We start from the raw sequence: 13,430 nt of genomic DNA, 5'->3' as shown, positions 1-13,430 counted from the left end.
TCCACAATTGTGATAGACAAATTGCATCTAAATAATCACCATAGAATAGTAGTACAAAAATATCGTGATTTCTGATAATCACGATACACTCCCCGCCTGACATTTAAGCTATCTTGATTACTGCTCCTCCACCGGAAGAAGTACAACTAAGCTATGAACTGATCTGGTTACATTTACATCCCGTTTGGCCTGAATATTTGCCTCCTGGCTTATTAATTTTATACCGGAGCGACACATCCCTGACCTTTCCATCTTTACTTCTGAGAGCACTTACGACCTGTGCCATTTTCCATTCCCCTTTCAATACATTAGAATCCTTTACCGAGACTATCTCCAGTCTGGACAATCCGTACATCTACATGCCATTTCTGCCTAATAAGCAGACTAGGGAAGTAGTTTCGCATCCATTTCTTCCAGAATGAATCAATAATTTTGTTCATGAATGCATGCCTCTTACTAAAATTGCTACTTTCATCCCACATCCCACTTGGCACTGTGACTGTAGAACGACCCAAAAGAAGATCATTAGGACGAACAACAGAAACATCTTCGAGATCAGATACTTTGTTACATCCAATCGGTCTTTCATTGAGAAGGTTAGCTACCTCAAACATTACTGTTTGTAACTCGCCATATGACAAGACACAGTCCCCAACTATTCTACACAGGGATCTCTTAACCAACCTAATCAAGGCCTCACTGCATCCGTTCTGCCACGGTGCATCTGCTGACTTATTAAACTCCCAAGAAAGACCCTCAAATCTTCCAAATTCAGTTAATTCCTTAAGATTCCACTTAGAAACCATGTCTCTCAACTCCTTGTTTGCTGACACCAACTGAGCACCATTATCTGAGAACACCTTTCTTGGAAAACCTCTAATAGATGTGAATCTTTTAAATACCTTAAGAAAGCTGCCATTATCATAGCCTTCTGCAACATCTATATACACAGCTCTGGTAGCCATACAATTAAATATGACTCCATATACCTTCCTTTTCACCCTTCGTTTTACAGTATCACAAACAGAATAAGGTCCAAAAAGATCAAGTGATACATTGAAAAATGGTGGTGAAGGTTCAAGTCTCTCTTTTGGTAATTCGCCCATGCATTGAGAGGTCACTTTCTTGTCAATCATACGACAGGTGGTACAGTGCCGTTTCACAGATTTAATAACTCTTCTAGCACCAGGCACCCAAAATTTTAACTGCAATTTAGCAAGACAAGCCTCTACACCATCATGATTTTCCAGATGTATCTGACTAATGTATAGTTTTGTGAATGGGTGGTCTGATGTTAAAAGAATGAATTCATCACGGTTCCAATTAGCTTTCATCCACTTCGATATTCTGGTTCCTACCACTACTACTTTCTGATCATTTAGCGTGGGCCCCAGTCGTTTGAACCTAGTCCTCCAATCTGGATGGATTGTGACTTGAACTTGTCTGATCCAGTAATTCTCTGCTGCTTGTAGGCATTCTGCGGTAGGCTCTTCACACAATCCTTTCAATGACTCTGCCTTGACAACTTGCATTACCCGAGCTGTGACTGAAAGCAGTTTCTTGTAGCTGCTAAACCTACCAATATCTATCACTGTCTTTACCTCCTTAGCCTCACATGCATGGGTAGTTGCTTTCACAAACACAGTATCAGGTACATCTCCCTCAAAACTCTGCTTCACCGGCCATTGATCATGATCTAAGTAGAGAAATTCTGGGCCTCTTTGCAACACAGAATCTGGTCCTAATTCTGATGGGGTACACTCCCTTGTTGTCAGGTCTGCTGCATTATTTTCAGATGGCACCCAATACCATTCTGTTGGTTTTGTCCTAGATTGGATTTCAGCCACCCTATTTGCAACAAAAGGATTAAATCTAAAGGATTCCTTTTGAATCTGAGCTCGTACTATAGAGGAGTCTGTGTTATGAATAACTCTTTGGAACTTAAACTGCATTTCCCTTTCAATTGTAGATCTCAAACGACTAGCTACAACAGCACCACATAATTCTAATCTCGGTATACTGATCTGTCTTGTTGGTGCAATTCTGTTTTTGGAGCACAATAGATATGATCTAACTGAACCATCAGACAATTCCCATCTGACATATGCAGCGGCCCCATATGCTTTCTTACTACCATCAGAGAAAACAACCAATTCTGGGTGGCCTACGGTGGGTATCGGTTTTATACATCTGGGAAATTCCAACTCTTCTAACATGAACATCATCTCAAACAGCGATTTTGCCTATTCATACAAAATTTCATTAATTGGTTCATCCCACCCTCTTGGTCGATCCCCCTCACTGTCTGTAACTACATCTCTCATCAATAGCTTAGCTTTAAGGGTAAATGGAGTAATAAATCCAAGAGGATCATACATGGTTGCAATCTGACTAAGAATCATGCGCTTCGTCAACTGGCTTGGCAAACGCCTTTCTAGATCACCTAACAAAACATCTGATTCAGACCTTCCTTGACGAGTTTTCCTTGAAAAATTGAGTTTGGCTTTGAACAAAAAGATATCCTCCTTAGGTTTCCAATCTAGACCTAAAACCTTTTCATGATTTGTATCCAAAACTTTCTCACTGATGCATCCATCATCTCCAGACATGATCCACTGTTTCATTACAAATCCTCCTGCTTCCAACACTTCTTCCACTTGTCCCATCCTTTCAACAGCTATTTCGGAACTATCAAAGCTTCCTAACACATCATCCACATAAGAATCTTCAATAATAGTCTTTATAGCCAAAGGATATTCCTCATTCATTTGAGCAGTCTTCCTCAATGCCACCATAGCTATTGCCCCCCCTGGTTTATCTCCAAATGTCACAGTCTTCAGTATATAATGATCAGGAACTTTCTCTGCATCTAAATCTCTCCATAGAAATCTATGAGTATGCATATCAAACTCTGATATTTTAACACTGTTGTACATTTTCTTGATATCGCCAACTATGCCAATCCTATTTTGTCTGAAACGCAAAAGAATCCCCAACAAATTATTTAGAACATCAGGCCCTTTAGCAAGAAAATCATTTAGAGCCATTCCTTGGAATGATGCAGCTGAATTAAACACAATCCTTAGAGGTGTTGACTGAGATTCTGGCTTATGGATTTCATGGTGTGGCAAGTAAAAAGTGGGGCCCTCATAACTCTCCAATTCTTGTTGGGTCAACTTCTGCGCAACTCCTCTAGATACCATGTCATTAATTTGTTCCTGATACTTTAAACAGTACTTCATTCCAATCTTTTTTAATCTTTTCTCTGTAGCTCTTAATCGAGCCAAAGCCATGGGGAAGTTATTAGGTAACTTAGAAGGGTCACAGATCCAAGGGTATTCTGAAATCCAACATTTATTTCCCCTATCATAGTGCAATCCATCTTCAATAAGTCTAAGTTCCCTTTCTTCCTTTATAGTTAAATTTCCTTTAATGGAACAACCTCCACACTTGCATCCCCCACATCTTGGGGTACACAAAGTTCCTAAGCTTTCAGTCAAAAAGTATTCTTCAATTACTTGACAAGGGTTTAGCCGAGATGTAAGAAGCCACTCTTCAGGCTTAGAACATGCAACATGATTCACCTGAACATTAAGGCTAACGCTTTGCTTTCTTTCTCCATCTATACTTCCTCTAAGGCAAAATCCAAAGTCATTAGCCAACAGTTGAACACTGTGCACTGTTTTTACAACTTGAGGTAAAAGAGCACAGTAATCTGATCCAATCAATAACTCAATACGTCCGCTGGGTCTCTTTAACTGCCATTCCTGTAACCCAAACATATGTGCAAATGGAGTCACGTCTATCTCACTTGACACACCAGTGATTTCAGTTATACCACAGGCATCAATTATTTTTTCCCTCCCAAATTTATCTTTCAACAAGACTTTATACACGTAACTTTCTACCTGTTCTGTTTGCGCACCAACCTTGGTTAAAGTTAAACTCACAGGAGTCCCAACAAGACCCAGTTTCCGTGCCATCCTATTGGTGATTAAACTTAAATTACTTCCTGGATCATAAAGGGTGGGTATTACCTGATTAGCACTGTTCACATAACCCGTCATGAGCATTACTCCATCTCTTGTCACATGGCTACTTGATGCTTCCACAGTAGTACTTCCATGGCTAATGAATATGGGATGAAGGGCAGAATGATGATATTTTCCACAGCGTTCCCCATCTACCAGAACTCTACATGAATATCCTTGACTGCAATTCCTTGCTAAATGTCCTTCCTTCAAGCACATATAACATATACCCTTAGATTTCAGAAATTCAAATTTTGTCTCCTTAGGCCACTGTTTAAAGGTTGCACAATCTTTTAGATCATGAGTATCAGACTCATGCACACAACATCTCTTGGTATTTCCCTTTGGTCCAAAATTTGTCCCATTTCTGCTTGGCATTCCCTGAAACTTATTACTAGCAAAGGATAAGTTAGATAAACATTTGAACATTTGATTTTGAAATTTTTCCTGACCTGTAGCTAACTGCTTAATCGCCTCTGCAAGTTCAGAGTCCTTGGAAGTCTCTTCTTCACACACATGAACTGTCGCCCTAGCACTTGCAATCCTTGACTCATCTTGCAAATACTCTATAACTTTGCGCTGTTCAGTCAAGAATGTTACTAAGCTTTTAAACCTGTCAGTACCGATAGACTGTACCTTTATTGCCCATTCTCTTTTCAAAGTAGGTGGCAACAATCTCTCCACTTGAGTAATTACAGTAGTGTTTTCAAGTTCCTGTAACTGACCCAAATTATCAATATCCAACCACACTTTCTCTACAGTATTAATCATGTTAATAAGCCTTTTATTGTCACCTTCAACCACTGGTTTAGTTGCTCTGATATCTCCTAAAAATAGAATCTATCATTTTAGCTGGATCACCATAAGTCTCTTTCAGACGAGCCCACATTCGGTTATAATCGTCTAAATCTTCCACTAATTTCCTAGGTTCACCTTCCAAGGAATTCCTCAGCACGTACGGGTCCATTCCTTGCTGAGACACAACTAACCTTTCATAATCCTTAACAAAAGTAGGAAATGCTCTGACAGAACCACGAAATTTAGGAGGCTCCAGTTTCTTTATGGCAAGTGATGGTTTCTGTTTCACCTTCCCAGTCTCAGTTATCAAAATATTATAAACTTCATGTTTTATATTTTCAAGTTCAGTTATGTATTGTTCATACTCATCATAAGGTTCAGATTCCTTTAAAAGAGCGATCATTTCCTCATTCCTTTCATCCACCACTTTGAAGCACGTACTAACCTCCTCATACATTAGTTGAAGCACTTCACATGATAACTTCTTTCCGTGGGCTTCCTTGAAGATGTTGACCTTCCTAGTGAACCTTCTCTTGGCTGCTGTCCGGTTTTTCTTGAGCTCATCCATGGTTGCGAGTTGTTGAATTGTATTGTTATTCAGGTTTGAATGAACACTGCAGTTCTGCGGTGTCGGATCCGTTTAATGATTCAACCTGGTAAATACAGCTTCATAAATAATAAACAACAAAAGAATGAACTCAGATTCACTTCCCAGCAATAATCGCAAACACACGTCATAAATATAATTACAAAGAACCTTAGTATGATATCAAATAATAATATCACACTATACAATGTGACCGACCATACTAAATATGCAAAATAAAATGGACAATTATTCATGAACTTAAGCATAATTTGAAACTTTAAAAAATGCAGTAAACTTACAACATGGCCGCACTGTCTTCCAAACATCCACCCGAATAACATCAGTCCACATACAGTATAGACAATTTCACACAGGACAGCTGCCAGACCTAAACTCGGGGCCCCTCTGCTCAGCTCCTTAACCTCGTACCAACTGACCCCAGGACTCCCGGTCCGGCTGTGAGCCAGGCTTGAAATATGGCCACGTGACAGGCTACTAATAGTTTATCACAAACTGCCGCCATTCGGCTTGTTTCACACGTTAACCGTACAGCTTAAATTTAACCATTCATAAACAAGTATCAGTTAAAACATTGAACCTCGCAAATACAACATTTTCAAGACATTCCGATATTAACTAATATTAACAGTACACTATGATTATACATAAATGTAACTTAAGCTTATATCACTAACAGTACCAAATCACCCAAGGGTATCAACATACTCCTCGTTATTCCAATAAACAATCAGTGAAATCTTAATACATACAATATACAGTATATACAGTATTTACACATAAATAATCCTACACATATACATCCACAATTGTGATAGACAAATTGCATCTAAATAATCACCATAGAATAGTAGAACAAAAATATCGTGATTTCTGATAATCACGATACAACCACCACCTTTGGCTCTCCTCTCACTTCACCGATCCAATTGATGACCAATTTTACATCTTTTCTATCCTTAACCTCATACCCATGGGCTGTCATTACCGTGACGTTCGTTACATAAGCACCATATCGCAGGGCATCACTTCTGTGATCCAGGGATATTTAAAATCGCCCGGGCTTTCAAGTGCGGTCTTGTATCATCCATCAGTACTGCCAGTGTGTAGCTATAGGCAGTGCTGCTAATACTGCTAGTACTTGCATTCAGTGTTACCAATTTAGCCATTTTTCTGTGTTTGCCTCACCTCCCCACAACCCCTCCCTTACCCCCTGCCCGACCTAGCTACAGCTTGGAAGAAAACGCAACTCCCGGCCATTTTTTTTCCATTGAAATGTGCCCTATGCCCTATTCTCATACAAAAAAATATATAAAAAAAAGGGAAAAGGTTAATTGATACTGCCATTGGCCATGAAGTAGCTAATTTATCACCTGGCAAAACCCCACGTGCTTTTGGTCGCTAATTTTCCCTGTTCATTACCCATTAAAATATCCCTTATGACCTATTCTCATACTAAAAAATGTATAAAAAAAAAAATGAAAAGGCTAAGTGATACTTCCACTGAGTTGGAAGTAGTTACTTTATCGTGTTTTGTCTAGATTTCCTGCTATCCCCACAGGAGTGTCAGGGCGCGGTCCAGCCATCCCCCCGGGTAAGGGGTTAATGACCTTGGACAGCTTGTACAGCACATTACCCATATCCCTGACCACCCAGGAGAGAGTTCTGTCATAAAGTACTTGATCTCATTTTTTATCTATAGGCCTACTGTTTACTCTGTTAATCTTTCCTCTCTGCTGGGATCCTCTAGGCACTATCTTATCATCTTAACTAATTTTATCATCCAAGTAATGCGTGTGGACCCAGCCACGAATGGACAGCTGTGGCATTTTGAAGCTGCCATTTGGGAGGTCTTCAGGCCTTAATTTTTGATTTTCCCAGGAATGATTGCTTTACTGGTTGAAAAAATCTGCTTGTGCTTCACACATTACGGAGTTATTTATTATCGGATAGAACCAAACATTCCTTTCTCTTATCATGTGATCAAAGCAAAAAAAAAAAAAAAATTGGTTTGTACATGCTTGTATTAATGCTCTCCAAAATAAGGAGAAGGCCTACAAAAAGTACTGGTGCCAGCCACCCTGTATCTCATCTCTATTATGTCTTTGTACAGATTTGTGTTAAGTCTGTTCTTCGTTCTGCTAACAATTTCATTCGTACTAAGTGATCTGAACTCTCTGACTTAAATTCTTCCTGTTCCTTCTGGCACCTTGCCAAAGACCATTCTAATAACTTTACTACATCCTCCTTCCCTCCCCTTTTCCTGTCTGATGGTTGCATAGCTGTTTCTTCTACAGAAAATGTAGAACTCTTTGTTCAGTCTTTCTCTTCCTGTTTTCTCCTTTGACTATTTCGGTGCTGTACGTCAATTTCTTCCCTACCCCCTCTGACTTCCTCATAACTGACATAGAAATTTCTTCACTTGATGTACTTTCTGCACTCGTGGGCCTCAGTACTAACAACGCATATGGGCCTAATGGGGTCCTTCCTATTGCCCTCAAGAACTATATACTGGTGATTACATATTATCTAGGTAAACTCTTTCACCTTTGTCAACTTGTACCATTTTTTTTTTTTTTTAAGTTTCCTCTCATTCAACTTGTACCGAAAAAGGGGGACCATTCCTTACAATCTAACTACTGTCCAATTGCTTTAACATTCTGTATTTTTTAAAGTTTTTGAAGATACTCTTAACAAACAAAAAAATATGCACCATTTCCATCACAACCTACTTTCCTATACCTGGCCTTGGTTCTGCTACGATTGCCCCATTGGTAATCTTCCTACTTTCTTTTAAGATTTCTGGGCATCCTCATTTCAGTTCTTGGTGAAAGCTTTGCTATTTCACTGCAAATCTCAAAGGTTTCGATTGAGTCTTGTTTATATTTATAATTTCCAAACTGCTCACTTTTGATTTCCTTCCTTCAATCTGTGCCTTCATCTCTAGCATCCTAGCTTCTAATATACTATAGCAGTAGCCGTGTGTGTGTGCGTGTGTGTGTGCGTGTGTGTGTGTGCGTGTGTGTGTGTGCGTGTGTGTGTGTGTGTGTGTGTGTGTGTTTTGGGCAGCCGAAACTACACATTCAAATCGCACCGAATTGGCACAGAAATCGCAAAAGATTCGCTGATGTGAAAATACTTGGTCCCATCACAATTTAAAAACTTTTACTGTATTTAATGAGCGATCACATTTTGACCAAAAAAACGCCGCTCCTGGCACCCGGCATAGGATCTCCGTAGAATTATTTGCCCACAGGTACAACTAAAGTATTTCGGACTTGCGTTTGGACAACTTGGGTTCCATTCCCGAAGCTGCAAATAACACGATCAGTTGATTAGCTGCAAAAAATCCAAGTGGCAACGTTACACTAGAACAGCACATAAACACGAGACCCCTCCGCAGGAGCAAGTGGGAGGGGCCCGAAGGGCCCACGAGCACTTGTAATATACTATAGCAGTAGCCGTGTGTGTGTGTGTGTGTGTGTGTGTGTGTGTATTTTGGGCAACTGAAACTACACATTCAAATTACACCAAAATTGGCACAAAAATCGCAAAAAAATCACTGACGTAAAAAAACTTAGCCCCATCACAATTGAAAAACTTTTGCTATATTTAATGAGAGATCACATTTTGACCAAAAAACGCTGCTCCTGGTGTCCAGCATAGGATCTCCATAGAATTTTTTGCCCAGAGGTAGAACTAAAATAAACTGTAGCAGTAGCCATGTGTCTGTGTGTGTACCTTGGACTTGCGTTTGGACAACTTGGGTTCCATTCCCGATGCTGCAAATAACACGATCACTTGGTTAGCTGCAAAAAATCCAAGTGACAACGTTACACTAGAACAGCACATAAACGCGAAAGCCCTCTGCAGGAGTAAGTGCGAGGGGCCTGAAGGGCCCATGAGCACTTTATATATATATATATATATATATATATATTTAGGGTGGGTCAAAAATTAAAATTCGACAAAATATGGCTATATTGATGACCTATAGTATGTTGTCACATGAACTAATTATATTTTTACAAATGAGTCAGTGGTACTCCAGCAACGTTCAATTTAGTTTTTACGGCAGTGACGCTCCAAGCATTCAGTGATTACCAGTGATTGGGACCTCTATAATGATAACCTATTGTTGTGCAATTCTGTTATCAACTACACGAACTGGTACTGATTTACAGTTTTGAATTTTGTATGAGTTTGCGTATTTTACTGGAATCATGGCCAGTTGCAGCACACGGGAAAGTACGAAATACTGATATCGGTTCATCATGCAGTCTTCCGGTAAATTAGTTGCCTACTAGCTGTGATGTCATTAGGGCATATTTGGAACATATATCCACAAATCCGTCATTGAGCACCCAAGTCTATGCGGAAACTGTTGCACTTGAAGTAGCAGGAATTTACAAGAGAGCTTTCATCTCAACTATTGATTACACCAGTGTTGTTATTCGTGTGAAATGCCTGATAGCAAAGGCACAGGAGATTAGGAGATATCCAGTGAGCAAAAGTACTTCCAGCATCTACACAGAGAAACTCGCCAGCTTTGACAACTTATCTGACATTAGTCATTGCATATGTTTCAAAAACTTCAATGCACGTGAGAGGTCTGAGTGTCAATGCACTAGAGCAAATAAGATATCGCCTAAGGACTGGCCTTTCTGGGCTGACCAAAACAGTTGCAGAAAAGTGTATTTTGGTGGAATAGACAGGAAGAAGACAGCACAAAATAAGTGCAGCAAATAGAGTGATGAAAAGGAAGCTCTATGAAGAGTACACTAGAGATACTAAGCAAAATATTGAAATATATAATGACAGCATGTATTGACAAAAGTGATACCTGTGATGAACAATATAATCAATATGTTGATGATGATACTGCGGAAGTAGATGGAAGCAAACAGTCACAACAGTGTCAGAACAGAGTAATCTATCCTAAGGTGAGTCATGTAGCTGATCAATGTCAGGTAAGCAATAGAGACATCTGCTCCACTGTGAATGCAGCACTGAAAGATATGAATATTCTTTGTGAAGAAAATAACGTTGATCCCACTAAACTCCGCCGCCAGAGAAAATACTGGTGAGATGTCACATTGTAACGGCATAAAAATGACTTGAAGGATATCGTTTGCATCGGTTTCGAAAGTGGAAGAGCAGCAGATATTGCCAAGGAAGTCAAGTCTGTCATTTCAGAAACAGATTCAACAGATTCGTTCCAAGCTATCATCTGCGATGGGACAAATGTCAGTACTGGAATGAGAAATGGAGTGATCCGTGAGCTCGAAACATAGCTTGGCAGACCACTACAGTGGCTTATTTGTTTGTTGCATCTTGTGTCGTACTATAGCTGCTGTTGCAGACGGAAAACCATTATAGCCGCAGTACTAACAAGGTACAGTATATGGGCCTCTTTTGGTTTCTATCCTTCAATCTCTGCCTTTTCTCTAGCTTCCTTTCTAGTCGTCTTCTAGCTGCTGTTGTAGACGGTCACTGCTCTGGTATCAGTACTAACAAGGTACAGTACATGGGCCTGCCGGGGGCCCTCTTGTTGTCCTCAAGAACTGGGCCTCTCTGTTAACATCCTGCCTAGGTTAACACTTGTACCATTGTCTGTCGACTTGAACCATTCTTTCTTGCTCGAGGTTTTTTCTCATTCAACCTGTTCCAAAGAAGTGGGACCATTCCAGACCTGTAGCTATCACCCAGCCGGTTTAACATCCTGTATTTCTAATTTTTTCGATGTATTATTAAAGAAAAAAAGCACCTTTCCTATCACAACCCTAATTCTAGTTGCCAGCTTGGGTTCTGCCAGAGACACTCCACTAGCAAGCTTCTCACCTTCCTTTCAGACCCCTGGTCATCCTCTTTCACTGCATCCAGAAAGCTTTCTCACTGACCATGACATCAGAGAGGCTTTCGATGGAGTCTGGCATAAATCTACACCAAACTTCCCTCTTACGGTTTCTATCCTTATATCTGTCTTTATTTTTAACTTCATTTGTGGTCATTCAGTAGCTACTGTTGTAGGTAGCCACCATTCTTCTGCTAGAGCTATCAATACTTGTGTTCGTCAGGGCTTTGCCCTATCACTAGCTCTCTTCCTTCTATTCATCACTGACGTTTAACCTGTACATCCAAGTGTATCCACTCATCAACTGATAACTCTACGCATCTCTTTTCCATTCATTTCTTGCAGCATCCATATCATCAAATAGTTCACTAAACACGGGATGAGGATATGACACACCTAATGTCTGACTTGGTTCGTATCTCTGACTGGGGTGAAAGTAATCTTACTGGTATAAATGCATTAAAAAAACTCTGTTCTTACATTTTTCGACTCATCTAAATTTTCCACAAGAGTATCCTTTAATTTTTTTTATAGTACGCAATTCAACCCTGCATCTTCTCTGAACATACATGAGGTTTCTTTTTCTCGGGATTTATCTGGGAGAAATCATATTATCTCTCCTGTAAAATCTAGTTTCAAGAGTTTAAGTGTGGGCATTCTTTGCTCTCACAGAGTTGTTGACTGTATTCAAGGGATTTATACACCTCTGTGTTGAATTCCGTCATCATGTGTGGGGAGTGTCACCACATTCAGCTCTTCTTAAGAAGGCGGAATGAAAGGCTTCTCGTCTGATTATCTCTCCTCCTCTTGCTGGCTCCCCTCAACCTCTGTGTCTTCGCCACACTATTTCATTTTTATCTCTTTTCTATTGCTACGTCAATAGTCACTCTCCTTTGAACTATCTGCTTGCATCCCTCTTGCATGGCTCTTTGTTATTTTGTTATTAATTCATTATTATTATTTTTTTTTTGGGGGGGGGGAAGAGTATTCTTACTGGCTGCTAGCCTCTGAGTCCTTCTTTCTTGAAAAAAAAGACACAGGTAGATAGATAGATTGCCAGAATTGACAGATAGATAGACATTTAGAATGACAGGCAGACAGGCAGACAGACAGATAGAGAGATAGAACTGATAGATAGACAGACATTTAGATTGACAGACAGGCAGAGAGACAGATATATACACAGACAGACAAACAGTCAGATCGATACGTAGATAGACAGATACAGTAGATAGATGGACACACACACACACACACACACACACACACACACACACACACACACACACACACACACAGACACACACACAGGCACACACAGATGAACTACGATAGAGTGGCTTGGGGGAATATATATATATATATATATATATATATATATATATATATATATATATATATATATATATATATATATTCTTTTTTTTTGGCTAACCCATCGCAGGAGAAACTCTGGGATGAGATGTCCGGAAATTAGTAAAAAAAAAAAAAAAAAAAATCCGTCATATAACGATCAAGCAAAACAAGTAAAATATGAATGAAGAATGGTTGAGAATCAGCAAGAAAATAAGAATGAAATAAAACATCCATCCCATCCCATCCCCCCCCCCCACACACACACACATCCAGGAACATGCCAGAAAAAAACAGATCGAGGATAGTAACTACAAATATTGACCAAAAATCATATTTTTAAACTTCTCCGAGGAAGGTAAAAGAAAAAAACGGGGGGGGGGGGAGAGAAAAGCAATTTCAACAAAAGCAACAAAAAAACTGGTCAAGGAAATAGAACTGCATAACGTAAAGCAACTCAGCAGCGGGCTGAGTACACAGTAACTGCTTAAGTGTAATATCAACGAAACGCACCGAAGAAAAAACGATATTATACACAGAAAAATGGAACAGCTTTAACAAAACGTCAAGGATAATAAAACTAATGGAAAACAAGAAGAAAAAAAAAAAGGAAAAGCTGAAGGTGGTGGGCAGCAGACAATCCCGGTAAAAAAAAAAAAAAAAAAAAAAAAAAAAATACGTTGAGATAAAGTCGGCTGACTTTGGGGGCCAGATAGGATGTGGATAAATTTGGGCTGAATGCTGCGCACGTGGCTGGTGCTGGGACTGATGGAGGCTAGGGGGTACA

General features: G+C 39.7%; 1 protein-coding gene across 1 annotated transcript in view; it reads right to left on the bottom strand.

Moving 5' to 3' along the window:
• LOC145404630 (uncharacterized) overlaps positions 1-5,397 on the bottom strand; it is a 36,372-nt gene extending 30,975 nt beyond the window's left edge. The window contains 3 exon segments of the mRNA XM_080276155.1: positions 1,602-1,848; positions 2,281-4,862; positions 4,864-5,397. Coding sequence (XP_080132281.1) covers positions 1,602-1,848; positions 2,281-4,862; positions 4,864-5,397 — 3,363 coding nt within the window.
• Positions 5,398-13,430: the final 8,033 nt, after the last annotated feature.

The sequence above is a fragment of the Coenobita brevimanus genome, chromosome 7 (genome assembly GCF_032717465.1).
Source record: "Coenobita brevimanus isolate Jiangsu-jjx chromosome 7, ASM3271746v2, whole genome shotgun sequence".
In the NCBI taxonomy this organism is placed as follows: domain Eukaryota; kingdom Metazoa; phylum Arthropoda; class Malacostraca; order Decapoda; family Coenobitidae; genus Coenobita; species Coenobita brevimanus.
This window is presented reverse-complemented; position numbering and strand designations above follow the sequence as displayed.